At 36.3% G+C, this 16,143-nt stretch overlaps 1 protein-coding gene across 4 annotated transcripts in view; it reads right to left on the reverse strand.

Annotated features, from left to right (window-relative positions):
• The window catches only part of LOC109417878 (protein dead ringer-like), a 462,566-nt gene that overhangs the window by 63,229 nt on the left and 383,194 nt on the right, over positions 1-16,143 (reverse strand). For all 4 annotated transcript variants that reach the window (XM_062853473.1, XM_062853471.1, XM_062853472.1 and 1 more), the window contains exon 6: positions 8,639-8,822. In XM_062853473.1, coding sequence (XP_062709457.1) covers positions 8,639-8,822 — 184 coding nt within the window. The remainder of the gene's footprint in view (positions 1-8,638; positions 8,823-16,143) is intronic.

The raw sequence follows: 16,143 nt of genomic DNA on the forward strand, positions 1-16,143 counted from the left end.
ACAATCAAACAACATGCCACAAAGAACCAGGAGACTGCAAGGCGGTGCGACGGCGGGCGGTTGGTTGATGAAACAAGCGAGGAAGAACATGGGAGGAAACAACGCTTCGGTGGAACGTGCGGTTTTGATTGTAAACATTTTTGATCGAATGATGTCACATGTTTGAACGGTTTGGTTATTTATTGGATGTGTTCGAGGGTGACGATCATTCTCAAAAAAGATCATCGAACCACCCAAGTAACCACGATGCTGAAGCCTTATTGCATGCAGATATACGGTGTACTTAGAGCAATCATTACTTTACATGCAAACTTAAGATTGATTTAAAGTGGAAGTGGGCAATTATACAATCAAATTAAGATTATACTGGTATAATCTTGAAGCAGTCGCATAACTGCCCATTTCCACTTAAAATCAACTTTAAGTTTGCATGTAAAGTAATGATTGCTCTAAGTACACCGTATATCTGCATGCAATAAGGCTTCAGCATCGTGGTTACTTGGGCAATCATTTGGATGCTGTAACCCAAGCAACACGCATGTTATATAAAAGTTACGACAGCGCAAGTTTTGGTTGTATAAAAGTTAAATTGACGTAATTCTAACATTGTGCTGAAATTACGTCAAATAAACTTTTATACAACCAAAACTTGCGCTGTCGTAACTTCTATATCCCTTTCGTGACGAACCAGCACAATTGTGCTGTTGAGCGGTAGCAGTTTTACATATTTTTTTCATCTGTTTAGATTTTGTTTTATGTGATGTAAACTGTTTCAAAAATTCAGCTATTACTAAAACTTGTTTGTGTGTAAACAAACTTTTGTTTACGTTGCCTGTGAGATTTACCACAACAAGGTAAACAAAAAGTGGACAAAAACCGTAAAACACGAAAAAGTTTTGTCTGTCGCATAATTTTTATTTCCGATTTGTCTAGGTAGTCAAAGCTAGAAATCGAAAGATAAAGAGTAGTTCTTTCAAATGATGCAAAATAATTGTTGTTTTGTTGAGAAATCTTAGAGTTCTGGAGAGCCAAAGTTGAGCCATTTGTATGGAGATTTCATTTTTTTTGCGCTCCGTCACGAAAGGGATATAACATGTGTGTTGCTTGGGAACTCCATATTATGGAATTGATTTCATTTTATTATTTATACCAGTTACCGTCTACCCCCGTTGGTTTGAACGACACCTCATGCAAACCAACGGGGTTTATTTTTAATTTGAACTTCCAGTAACCCTGTGTGTATCGAAAAACACACTGCTAGTAACCTTATTTGTGTGGCTTCGTGGTCGTGCGGCTAGTGTCACCAAGCATTTAGTCGAATCATGCTAGGAGCGCGGGTTCGATTCCCGCCGCAGCTGTCAGGGAAAGTTTTCGGCTGTGCCACTGGGCGTTGCATGCTAGTCCATTGTCTAGTGTCGTGCTTCCTTCAAAGAGCGAATAGCTCACTGGAGGTACTAAACGTGTCCGTGTCTTTTTTTTAATTTGCTGTTTTGCTTGGATTCTGCGTTCCGTTTCACCCCCTTCCATGAGCAGAATGTCGTTTGAAACATTATTAGTTTGAACAATGTGCAGATCAGCGGGGGTCAAATTAAAATGTGTTCAAATAAGACGCGATCAAACCTTATTTTTCAATCTTAGAATATTGTGACAGTTATTGGTCAAAATAACCTCGGATTCAAAGTTATCAACTTTATTACAGAATGTTGTAATTTCTTGCCAGAGATTATTTAACAGAGCTACCTACTTTAAAAATATTTGATTGACATCAAATGCATTGCTTATAAATGATTTTATAAAAAAAAAATATAGATAGGAATTCTTTCTAGGAATTTCTTGGAAAATTTATTCGCCTGTTCACCGAACATTTGTTTGGAACTTGCTAGATTTTGTTTTCGGAAATTTGTTTGGAAATTGGTTTGCAGTTTTATTTAATTTCCAAATTCTTTTAATCCCTATGAGAATTTCTTTGGCATTTTTTTTTGTGAATTTATTCAGTAATTCCCTGGGCATTCCATTTGAAAAATCCGTCGATATTATTCCATTAAACTTTTATTTTACATACTTTTAGGAAAATGGTTTGGTAATTCATCTGGATGTTTCTTAGCCCTTCGTTTGGGAATTTCGCAGGCATTTTTAAAGAAATTCCTTCTACAATTATCTCAGCATATTCCTCGGGAATGGCTTCGGCAATTCATAAATTCCCAGTCGAAATTTGCAATGGAATTTCAGAAGGAATTGCGATTTCTAAATGAACTGCAATTTCAAGAGGTGTTGCCGACCTGAATCTATTTCCTAAAATAAATATACCGAAACAATTTACAATAATTTACAATTTTAATTGTAATTGAGTAATTGAGAAATTTCCAAAACAATTGCCGAAAGAATGTCTAATGAAAAACCCAAGATAATTTCCAAAGATGTTGCCGAAAAAACTTTGTTTAACAAAAGAAGTGCTCCAGAAATTCAGAAAAAATGCCGCAAAAAATTTTCTCGTTTTGATAAAAAAAAATTAAAAGAAGTTACCGAAGAAAATTGAAAAGAAAAACAGAGAAGTTTCCAAAATTGCCGAAAAAGATTTCTAAGAAGTTGTAGGACAAATTTTCAAAAAAGTTACTGTAGGTATGTATTTACACAAAAAATTCGAAGGAATTCTCAGAGAATATACCAAAAGAAAAGCGGTAGGTACCCCAAATATAATTTCTTCAGACAATTTTAAAGGAATTGCCGAGTGATTGCCCAAGGAATTTTTCAAAAAAAATTGTGGAGAAAAGTGAAATAAAATACCCCAAAGGATTTTTTTATGGAATTGGCGTAGAATTATGTAGAAATAATTTTCTAGAAATTTCTTAAGAAGCTTTAAACAGATTTACCTAAGAAATTGTGAATGGTATTTCCGATGATATTTCTAATGTTATTATAGAATTTGAAGAGGGAATATACTAAATCATTGCTGAAGAAATTGTTGGAAGATTCCTACAAAAAAATTTGAAAGAATTCCCATTGACATTAGTTGAGAAATTTCCAAAGGAATTTCCGAAAAAAAATATCGAAAGAGTAGGTTAAGATATCCGTAGCAGTTCCTTAAGTCATTTCGAAATAAATTTCCAAAGCCAATACCGATCGATTTACCAAAGTAAATGCATGAGAAATTTCCAAATAAATAACCCAAACAGGTTGCCAAACGCATCAGAAAGGAATTTAATTGATTGATTTATCTTTATTTCAGAGACTTTCAGCCCTTGGCTGGTTCGTCTCCTGAGAAAGGAATGGCTGAAGAAAATTCCGAAACAATACCCCAGGAAATTTTCAATGTTGATCTGATTAAACTTCTCAACAGGTCTCCAAAAGAATCCCCAAAGAAATTAAGAAAACATTTCCAGAGGAGTAGGTCAAATCAATCTCATAACAAAAAATTAACAAGAAAGTTTCCAAAGATAGTTTTAAGAAAAAAAAAAAACCAATGAATTACCGAAGGAATCAAAAAAAAAAAAAAAAAGTAAATGTTACCAAAGGAGCTTTTAAGAAGTTTTGAAAATATAAACTAAATCAATTGTCAGGGAAACTACTGGCGTTGATGTCTTATTAGCTGCAGAAAAAAGTTTCAAAGAAAATACTGGATGAATAGCGAACGAAAGCCCACACAACAATTACTTGAGAAATTCCTATCAGATAATTCATTTCTGGAAAAAAATCCAAAAGCTTTGCCGATTTTCCATAGGAATTGCATGAAAAATTTACTAATATATTTACCAAACAGGTTGCCAAGAAAATTTCTAAAGGAATGGCTGAAAAAATTATCAATGAGGTATCCAAGGTAGTTTACAAAAGTTATCAAAGAAATTCCTAAAAAAATCAAAATAATATTTTCAGAGTAAATGGTCATATCATTTCCCAAAAAAAAAAAAATGCCAACAAGTTTCCAAAGAAAGTTTTGAAAAAAATCTAAATGAATCTTCGGCAAGAATCAATTTTTAAAAATCAGGAAGCGCTATCGAAAGAAATTTCAAGATAGTTACTGGAACAATTCCCAAGGAAATTGCCAGAAAATATTTCAAAGCAGTTGCAGAATAAATTTCCAAACATGTTACTGCAGGCATTTACAAAGAAATTTCCGAAGGAATTCTCAAAGAATATATCGGAAGAATGACGGAAGGAAGCCCCAAACCAATTGCTTTAGAAATTTTAAAAACAATATTGCCAAGCAATCAAAGCAACTGGCAAAATAATTGCAAAAGGAATTCCTGAAAAAGCTTAATTAAATTTTCCACAGGAATTCACGATAAAAATGCCGTAAAAAACAGAAGGAATATTAAAAGAAATTGCTGATGGAATTTATAGATAGATAACCAAAGAAGCTTCCAAAGAGATTTCCTTGAGAAATTTTCGAAGAAATTTCCGATGAAATTCCTATCGTAATAAGCGAATCGATTTTCAGAGAAACTACCTAGTTTGCAAAGTAAGTACCGAAGAAGTTTACGTAGGGAATAGGGTATGTGTTCCATCAGTAATCTCACGCTCCCATATTCATCCTATTCGAAAACAAGCGATTACGGCACCGATTGATTCCGTTCTTTTTGTTTTCATGGGTGCTCAATTCTAACAAAAAATACAAAAATAAGAAACAAAACAAACAGCGTTTCATTCCTTTGTTTTTCATAGGATGAAAATGGGAGCCACATGCTTAATAAGGTAACCAATACCCTATAAAAAGATTGCAGCAGGAATTGCAGAAAGATTCCGCTCACAAATTTTCGAAGGAATTCCCAATGAAGTTGGTTGAGAAATTTTGAAAGGAATTACTGAAGAAATTCCCAAAGTCATTTCTTAATAAATGTCCAAAGGCAAAACCGACTGATTTCTCAAGGAAATTGTATGAGAAATTAACCAATAAATGTACCAAACAGAGAATCAAAGGTATCCATCAAGGAATATTTAAAAAAAAATTAAAAAACAAAAAAATATTTACAAATGTGTTGCCAAAGAAACTTACAAACAAAATTCCAAAGAAAAAAAATAGAAAACAATAATTCCTTAAAAATTGGACATCAATTCCCAAAAACAAAATGCTAAAGAAGGTTCCAAACAAAGTTTAGAAAAAATCAAAATGAATAAGAGAAGAAAATAATTTAAAAAATAATAAAGCGTTACCAAAGAAATTTTCGAGAAATTTTGAAGATAATTACTGAAACAATTCCCAAAAAAGATGTCAAAGCAGCTGCAGAAGAAATTACAACAGGCATTTAATGAAATAGCTGTCAAAATGCGGTAGGAATTATCGAAGAATTGCTCATGGAATTTCCAGAGAGATAACCGAAGCAGCATCCAAAAGAATTCTCTGAGAAATTTCCGATGAAATTCCTAATGTTATTACCGAATCAAGAGGAATTACCGTAGAAGTTTCAAAAGTAATTATTGAAAAATTTTACAGTGAGAATTCACAGAAGCATTACTGAAGCAATTGCCGAAAGATTTCTTAAAGAAATTGCCGAAGGAAGTCTAAATGAAATTGAATAAAAAACAAATCAAAATTAAATATAGAAGGTATTGCTAAAGTAATTTCTGCATTAATTTTCTAAGGTATTGCCAATCGATTTCTCACATGCATTGAATGATAAATTTCCTAATAAATTGAGCAATAAGTTGCCAAAGGAATTCCCAGAGGAATGGGTGCAGGAATTTTTAGAGCAATTTTCAATTGAAATGCCGAGAAAATTCCCAAAGGAACTACTGACAGAATTTTTAAACGAATTGCTGAAATTTTAAATAAATCTGATTAGTGAAAATTAAGTAAAATATTGTGATTACTTCTATATTATTATAAACATTAAGTCCATCTGCGACGAGAATAGTTTTAATAGAACCGCTGAAAATTTAATGAGACGAATATATTATTCTATTTTTTCTGAAAGTGTTGGAAGTGTTTTTTTAAAATAAAGGAAGCTTAAATTAAATAATTTCCTGTGGAGATGTGCAGAACTGTGAACTTCGCTTGTCCCTGTCCTGAATCCACCCACTCGTGGTTCTCTCACTGTTGCTTGAAGTTGTATGCTTGTTTAGGGTGAAGAAAGCTCAAAAGTTGATTATTCCCTGAGGAAAACTTGGAACGTCACTAGTCTCTGTCCTGAATCCATAAAGTAGTGGATCTCTTACTGTTACTGGAAGTTTCATAAAAACATGTTTTTTTTTATTTTAAAAGTTTTTCCAAATTTTGAATTTGAAATTTTATGGGTTATGGAAGATTTAAAATGAATAATATGCTGCGGAGAACTTATAAACTTAGAAAAAATCACGGACTTCGGTAATACTTTACCGAAACCGTTAGGCTTATTTTATTTTTATTTATTATTTTATATTTTTAATAACAAATTTTGTCTGATCGCCAGTACTTTCTCGGAACAGTTTTCAAAATTTCGAGTACTATTCGAAGAAAATAAGTAATTATCTTCATTTTGGTGCAAAAGAATCAAAATCGACAGCTGGGGCCCGAATATCATATAATAATCATTTAACAACACGCTGTGCAGAAGTGCGTGGATTGTGTTAATGTTATTGAAAGTTGTATTAAAACTGTAATTTTTCATTTTTTTTCGGAAGTTTTGGAGTTGTTTGTTGGAGATATTTGTGAAGCAAAAAATCCCTGAATTACACATTGCTTGCGAAGAATTTGGAACGTTACTAGTCTTTGATCTGAATCCGGTAACCAATGTTTCTCTCACTGCTGCTATATTGTAAAAAAATGTTTCTTTTTCAAGTGAAGGAAGCCTTAAACTAGATCACTTCCTGCGGAGAATTTGGTTACTTGTCTCTATTTTTCATCCGCCAACCAGTAGTGGTTCTCTTACTGTTGCTAAAAATTGTAACAAAAATGTAAATTTTCATATTTTTTTAAAAAAAATTTCAAGACTTTTGAAGTTGTTATTTTTGTGAAAAAATGAAACCTTTACCATTTCCTGCGATAAATTTGGAATGTTGCTAGACTCTGTTCTGAATCTGCCAACCAATGGTTCTCTTACTGTTGCTATATTATTAAAAAAAAGCGTAAATTAACATTTTTTCCAAATTTTCCGAGAGTTTTGGAATTATGATTATGTTGAGCTGCATATAAGATCATTTCTTGTCAAAAATTGTGAAGCTTACTTGTCTCTGTCCTGAACCCGCAAACCAGTGGTTCTCAGCCTGTTCTTTAACATTGTACATACATGACATGTATTTTTTTAAAAATTTATTCCAAAAATGTTGGATACTGGAAAAACTTGTAATTAAAAGGCACGAAATGTTGCTAACTGACAAATTGAGAGATGAAAAATCGCATTCTGGTGGGATTCAAACCCACGACTCCGTATTCGCTAGACCGGTTTAGCGAATACGGAGTCGTGGGTTCTAATCCCACCAGAACGCGATTTTTTTCACAAATTTCATCTCTCAATTTGTCAATTAGCAACATTTCGTGCCTTCTTATTACAAGTTTTTCCAGTATGCTTTAGACATACCAGCAAATCTAGTAAAATGCCAGTAAAAGGGCGATATGTGTCATTGTTAAAATGTTGGAGTTGTTCTGTTTGAAGTAAAAGAATTCTGAAACTATATTATTTCCTGTGGAAAGCTTGAAAATTTACTGATCGCTGTCTTCAATTGGCCAACTAGTGATTCTCTTTCTGTTATTAGTTTTAATACTTTTTTTTTTGAAGTGGAAGTTTAATGTTTGATCAGCTTCTGTAAAGAGTTTGGAATATTACTTGCTCTGATTCCGACAACCAGTGGTTTGTACTGTTGCTGAAAAATGCAGCGTTGTTTTTTTTATTTTCTTTTATTAATTTTTTTTTCTTTTGTTATATTTTAAAGCAAGGAATGTCTGAAATTAGATCATATCCTTTGGAGAACACTGAACGTCACTTGTCTCTGTCCTGAACATTACTGTTGTTGCAATTTGTATAATATGGGGAGATTCTCAATTTTAAATTATTTTCAAAACTAATTCTTATCAAAAATTAAAAAAAATAATAATCATGGAAAAGGTTTCAAAATTTCTAATAATGAGAAATACATATGAAAGAAGAAAAAACATCGTTTTGCAAAATTGATATATAATGTTGTATGATAATCAAAGTATTTTTGACATTTAACTGTTCGAAACTAGACTTCAATTCCCCCGGCGACTTCCACGAGAACCTCTAGAAGCATTCCTCATTGAATCAACATATCTTCTTCCTCCTGGGTTACGTAAAAACCTCCACAACGCATTTATCGCCACACATTTGACCCTGCTGATAAGTGAAAACTGATTTCCATCCGTCAATGGATGTCGCCACCACCGCCCGCACCAAAGATGACCAATGCGGCCGACAATACGGGGTGACAAATGGTGATGCTGATGCTGATGATGACACATCGCTCGTCATTCTTTTTGTTCTTCTATTGAACGGTATTGAGCCATCCGGCGGCAGGCTGGCCCGGGGCAGAAATTGTCATTCTTCTCGTCGCCGGTCGGTGTGTGTTAATCAGTCCGGTTGAGTATCGACGACCGCGACTCGAAATTTGTCCACGCCATTCATCGGGCGTAACCAACCGGTAACATTACCAAATGACATGAAGTGAAGAGCGAGAGCGAGAGAGATAATACGAAACGAACGATACTTACTGTGTCCTCAGCGTGAAGGCCGCGCTGGTAATGCTCGACGGCAGATGCAGTCCCTTGATGATCTCCTGCCAGAGCTTCTTGTTGATCACGTCCACGAGGCCACCGCGGGCGATCACCAGGTTGTACAGCTCGTACAGGTCCAGCACCGATTTGGCCATGATCGGGAGCCGGTTGATTGGGGTTCCTGGAATGTCGGATTGAGATGGAGAAAAACGGTAATGAAATTATCAGATTTTCAGATTTTTGACAAATGTGATTAACACTTTTTGGGTAACTGGTTGTCGGGAGCGAGATTTATCAACAGATGCGTGGATGGAATGCTTTCAAGTAATTTTTGTAACCCCAATTGGCCATCAATCACCCAGGCTAGAAGTAGGAAATTTTTTTTCAAATGGGACTCTACACGAGTTGCACGCCAAAAATATGTTAAAGACAAATCTACACATCTATACATGAACTGTGAAGGTTTTCAATGGTCAATGAAGACCCGCAAAATTTGTGAAGAGTTACTCAAGGTCTACGAAGGGTCACGAAGGCTCATGAAGGTATATGAATCTCCACGAAGCTTCCGTAGGTCCACAATGTTCCGTAAAGATTCGTGAAAAGTTGTGGAAGACTATAAACGTCTGGGAAAGTACGTGGAGCCCGTCGAAGGTTTTTAAAGTGCTGGAAACGTCTGCAAAGATTTGTGAACGCCTTCATAGGATTACAATGTTTCACAAGAGCAATGATCGGTGAAGATTCTTGTAGTGCAGTTAAGTTCTATTAATACTCTCAAAGGCCTGAGAATTACAACCAGTTTGCGGAAGGAATATGGATCCCTGAAGAACGGTGAAGGTTTTTGAAGGCTCGTCAAAGTCTATAAAGCTACCCAAGTTACTGTAGATCCGAGAGGACCTATGTGACGAGCCAACCAAATGTATCTGTTTGAGATTCCAGAGGATGTATTCAAAAATCGATTCTTGAAAAATTCTCAAATAGTATGAAGAAATGACTAGAGAAAATGTAAAATAAAATAGATCTTGTGGAGCGGACCTGATGTGATGGTTAGAGCACTTGACTATCACACTGAGGACCTGGGATCGAATCCCACTCCCGACAAACTCGCAAAATGTGAGTTCTTCCTTCGGAAAGGGAAGTAAAGCGTGGATCCCGAGATGAACTAGCCTAGGGTTAAAAATCTCGTTAATACAGAAAAAAAATGAATCTTATGTAGGTATGGAATGACTCCAACACGATACGTATCTAGTAACAGCGAATCGTGTTCAAATTGCGCTTCAAGCTCTCCCGTTACTTGCTCTACCCATCCGACTCCTATATCTGACCAAGAGGTCAAACCCCCTGTGGACCCGTCCCGGGTACACGGGAGCGACGACGGGACATTGAAATTGAAAAATGCTTACCAGACCCCTTCCACCCCTCTCCAAACGCGATCTCGATCGTCTTCGACAACGACGACGACAACGCCTCAGCAAGCAGCAACAGAAGGAAGAAAAAATCTATTTTTATTAATATTTGTCTTTATTATGCTAACTCCTCTCTCTCTGACTCTGATGTACCCACGAGTACGGAATATTTATTCTCGAAAAGAAAAACACATATCTGACAATCAATTTTGACATCTCTTCGCTTCGAGTCTCATCTCATCACAGCACACAAGAGGAGTCAGAAGGTTACGGACGAGGCGAAGTCTAGAGGGGCCAGGGAAGAAGAGGTATAAATCGACGACCAAGTCGACGACGACGACGGCTACCGAACAGTAGCACTTCTTGAGTGAGTATTCGAATGTACCCAGCAGCCGATATATGTACGTACCGTACATATATGATGAACTTGATGGCTTCTCAATGGGGAAGGGATCCCTGGTGGCAGTTAGCGGCAGCAGCAGACGCTACCAGTTGAAAAATGTAGATGATGAATATTTTCATCAGTGGACTCGTTTTGTTCCGTTTACTGTTGCGGGGACCTCCTTACCGGAGGGCTAGGGGATCATTAATGAAGAGAGTAGGAGATATGCATTTTGAAAATATGACAAGAATCATTCAAATGATTGTCTTTCTGAATGCAAATTCTTGATCTCGCGATAAAGATAATCGTAGAAGGTTTCAGATTTTTTTTTTAATTTTAATTTTTTCAAAATATTTGTTCAGAAAAATGTATAATGAAATCGGTAACAAGATAGCAAATTGAAAGAAAATTTAAAACGCCGTGACCTGCGAGTTTATTGTTGGCTCCGTGGCCGTGCGGTTAGCGGCACCAGTCGTCTAAGCGTTACGTAAGCCTCGGAGTGCGGGTTCGATTCCTACTCCAGTCAGGGAAAACTTTTCGTCAAACGGAAAATTCTCCATTGGGCCGCTGGGTGTTATGTGTGTTGTCCGTTGTCTCATGTTAGTGTAATGTTCAGTCTGTGCAGCCTCTGGCTGAAGACGGTTTAGTGTCTTTTTTTATTCGTATACATAATGAGGATGTCTTTTAAGAAAACATTGAGATTTCAAGACACTATTTCAACAGTTGTAGAAATTTCTAGAATTATTGTAATACATATTCTCATAGTTTAAGAATTTTTCAACATGTTTTCAAGATATTTACATTATTCTCAAAATATTGAAAACATTTGTCAAGATATTCAGTTCTTGACAGAACTGAGTGAACCATATGTTATCCAATGGATAACTGGCACTGAGGCAGATTACAAGTGGTAGTCGCAATACGCGTATCTGTCAAAGGATAAGCAAAATAGGGCGGAGGTACGAAACTGATTACACTCATTCGAAGAGGGTATTCTGCTTAAAGGGTTCGAAAAGTCGGTACAAAGAAGTCTACGTGGTTTATGAGCGGTCTTTGAGCCAGCTTCTATCTTGAAATGTTGACCGCAATCATGCATTTTTAGCCGCAATCTTCTGGTCACCATTTTTGAACTCCAGACATATATCTCTGACCAAATATACCTAAAATGCATCGTTTTAGAGACCATATCCATACCAAATATACACACATTTCATGTTTTATGAGCCATAAACTTCATACAATAGCTGGCATCTCGAATTTGGGATTGCCATATTTTGTTCTGAGCCGGCATCTTGAATATTCTGGTCACCATTTCTGGACTCTGAACCATATCAAATATATCTATGTTGCATGGCCTAAGAGCCTAAAGCTCCTTTAAACAACCGCCATCTTGAATTTTAGGCCGCCTTTTTTTTTTCCTCCCCTGTTGGGGAAATTAAGCCACTGCGTCCAATAGGCTGAACTTTTGTGGCATGTCCTGTTTTGATATTCGCATCTAGCCAGCTAATAACTATGTGTCAAGTAATCAGCTACTGCCACGACGCGTCGTCTCCCAGTCAGGTGCAATGGAATTGATAAACTCCAAGACCTTCCCAGGTTCTGCAGACCAGATCTCATTGGGTTGCAAGCAACCACTATTTAGAAATCTTTGCCTGCGCGTGTATAAAGCACCACAACTGCAAAGCAGATGTTCCGAGGTTTCACGTTCCGTATTACAGAAACGACAGATATCACTCTGAATATGGCCAATATTTTTCAAGTGATACCTGCTCGGGCAGTGTCCAGTTACTAGGCCAGTGTATGTACATAGAGCTCTCTTGTTGAGCTCTAAGAGCTTTTTGGTTTTATAAGCATTTGGTTTTATAAATCGTTTTGACTGATTGCAATTTTTGACGTCCATCCAATTGGATATCACCCTCTGCTCAGCCCAGCGTTTCAGATCCATTTTAATTGTACAATTTGATATACCACAGAATGGTTCTGGGCCAGCAAACTGTAAATTGGAACCATTTTTAGCAAGCACGTCTGCCATTTCATTTCCTTCAATGCCACAGAGACCTGGAACCCAGTATAAGTTTACTGAATTCCCTTGGCACAGCCTACGCAGTGAAAGAATGCATTCTCAGACAAGCTTTGAAGTACATTTGTAAGCGCACAATGCTTTTAGTGCAGCTTGACTATCTGAGAAAATACAAATATTTGCATATCTGTATTTTCTCTCAAGGCAGATATTTGCGCATTTCAGAATAGCAAGAATCTCTGCTTGAAACACCGTAGGATAGTGTCCCATCGCCACTGAAATTTGTATTCCAGGGCCGTAGATTCCTGCTCCCGTTTTTATTCCAACTTTTGAGCCATCTGTAAAGAATTTGATTGACCCTTGACAAACAGTGGGACCTCCGACTTCCCAATCTGCACGAGTTGTTACGTGCAACTTGTAAGGAACATCATGGTTCTCCACAGGTTTCATCCAGTCTTTAATCATTTTCATTACTGGCCTATTTTGGAAGCATTGTGAATCTTGTATGTTCTGGTCACAACTTTTGGAATCCGAACCTCTTCTCTATGCCAAATATACCCATATTGTATAATTTTAGAACCTAAACTCCTTGAAACAGCTGCCATCTTGGATTTTGGGCTGCCATCTATGAAATTCAGGTCACCATTTCTGGACTCTAGACATCTTCTACATACCAAATATATTCATATTGCATGGCTTAAGAGCCTAATACTCCTTAAAACAACCGCCATTTTGAATTTTGGGCCGCCATCTTATATATTGTGGTCACGTGTTTTGCTTTCCGCACATCTTCTCTATAGAAGCATAGATGCCAAATATACCTATATTATTAATGGGTTTACAAAATAAAACTTCTTAAACAGCTTCCTTCTTGGATTTTGGTCCGCCATCTTGGATTCCTGGCCGCCATCTTGCATATTCTTGTCATTTTCGGACTTCGGACATCTTCTCTATACCAAATTTACCCATATTGCATAGCTGAAGAGCCTTAAACTCCTTCAATCAACCGCCATTTTGAAGTTTGTGCCGCCTGTCGTGACCCAGTGGACAATCCCGAAGTATGCGAAATCATTTATTCAGAGGGCTTGCGTCCGGATTGTATAATCAGAATTGTTTCATTTTTTTCCAAAATTTATTTTTGGAAGTTGTCTTACTCCTACAATTTCTGTCACAAAACTGTTTTTTTTTCGCTGAAAGCATAGCCTGCTAACTACCCTGAAAACAACTGTAACTTAGTGTTGCCTTTGTAAGTGTTGCCTTCCTAAACATTGAATTTTAACATTCATCACTATTATTCTCATTCTCTACATTGCCTGTCTTGTCTACTCTTTGCCAAAATAATTACAATATGTTTTTTTAAAGGAAAAAATGTGTATTTCCTCATTTTCTTCATGTTTTTAATTCTCCCAGCAGCATGCATCGATATCTTGTACTTATGCTCGTTTTTTTTAGAGGACCCTCTTAGAAAATTTGGATATGGTGAAAAGTCTGTGGGTAACTCACGCAATAGATTGAACAACGGATTCATAAAGAAAAATCTCTGAGTTGGTTTATGGTAGAATTCTGGCCTCAATAAAGGATGTATAGAAAACCTCTGAGCTGGTTGCACTTTGCACTAAGCACTTTGGTCACATCTTGTACGCAATAACGGATTCATAGAATAACCTCTGAGTTGGTTAGTATGTCAGTTCTTGAACTCAACCTCTGTGTTGGTTGATAAGTTCGATTCTGACTTCTATGATATGCGAAAACCTCTGAGTGGGTTAACAAGTCGCATCTTGGACTCAATAACGGATTCATAACATGACCTCTGAATTGGATCATTTGTGGAATCCTGGTCTCAATCTTGGTCTCAATAAACGATGCATTGAAAACATCTGAGTGGGTTAGCAAGTAGCATCTGAGGTCGCATCTAGGACTCAATAACGGATTCATAGCGCAACCTCTGAGTTGGTTGATTAGTAGAATTCTGGCCTCAATGAAGGATGCATTGGAACTTCTGAGTTGGTTGGTAAGTCGCATCTTGAACTCAATAATCCTAGCGGCTGGCAGACCAAAAATCAACGAACAGCTAACAGGCGGATGAACAGGAACAGCGGCCGGACAGGATAACTGGTTGAACAGCAACAAAATCGAGTTTGATCGTCAACACCAAACAACAACCTTTGTTCAAGTAAACAAAAACCCGATTTAATCCACCTATGGTGAACAGATCCCTTCTTACACTTATTAAAAATATTGTTATATTATGCGTAAGCAAATTTATTTTGTGTGATTGACCAAAAGTTCTAGAAAATATTGCGGATTTGACATCTAGTGAATTGGTTCCCAAAATAGCATCAGACCATGGACTTACTAGAAATGCCAGACACCTCCTAGAATCTTATATGGAATGTTAAAAAAATAGCTTTCATATTCTGGAATATTGTATCTTTTGTTAACTGCCAAATAATCTTGAATCGATTAACAAATGGATAAGAAAATCAGCGAGATGCACTTTGTCTAATATCTCTTAATCAGTCGAATAAATTAGCTCCGAAGTACTTGGTATTCATGGTTATGGTGTAAAAAGGACAAAAATGATATATCTACTAAGTTAATCAGTTTTGGCATTAACTAGTTATTTTGGCTGTACGGTTCTTGCATTTTTCCCACAATATATAAATTCAAAGCTTTCATTTAACATATTGTTAGTTTTCATTAAATTCCTGTGTATTTGAAATTTGTTATTTATAATTTTATTGAAAACAACAATACACTTTGTCAGCATTATTTATTGAAAAATAATTTCCCATAGACTGGTCAAAAACTCATGCAAGATAACAAGTGAATATAATAATAAAAAAGAATTTATTGAAATACTCTTCGTAAGATATCTCAGTAATCAAATGTCGTATCGAAATAAAATTTCAGGGCCTTATACAAGGATATTGTAGCTTTCATTTGGTGCTTAGAGAACCCAAATCGGTTGACAGATGGCTGAGATATTTATTATGGTACCCTTGGTCCAAAATCTTTCAAAAAGTTAACCTGTATTACTCCCAAGTACTCTTTGAAAGATATCTCGGTAATCAAATGTCCAATCCTAATGAAATTGTATAGGGTTCTACTAGAATGTTGTAGTTTTCATTTGGTGCCAGGGTAACCGAAATCGGTTGACAGACGGCTAGGATATTTATTATTATACAATTGGTCAAAAATCTCAAAAAGTTTAGTTGTATAAATCCTAAGTGCTCTTCGAAAGATATCTCTGTAACCAAATGTCCAATCGAAATAAAATTTCTGGGTAATCTACTAGGATGTTGTAGCTTTCATTTGGTGCCAAGAGAACTTAAATCGATCGACAAACGGCCGAAATATTTATTATGATACACTTGGTCAAAAATCTTAAAAAGTTTAGAAGTATGACTCATAAGTACTCTTCGAGAGATATCTCGGTAACCAAACGTCCAATCGAAAAAAAATTCAATAGCGTTCTACTAGGATGTAGTAGCTTTCATTTGCTTCCAAGAGAACTCAAATCGGTTGACAGACGGCTGAGAAACGTGCGTGACTTTTTTTTGTAACGCACATACACACACACACATACACACATACACACATACACACACACACACACATACAGACATTTGCTCAGTTCGTCGAGCTGAGTTCATTGGTATATGAGACTCGGCCCTCCGGGCCTCGGATCGAAAGT

The sequence above is a fragment of the Aedes albopictus genome, chromosome 2, assembly GCF_035046485.1.
Source record: "Aedes albopictus strain Foshan chromosome 2, AalbF5, whole genome shotgun sequence".
NCBI lineage: Eukaryota > Metazoa > Arthropoda > Insecta > Diptera > Culicidae > Aedes > Aedes albopictus.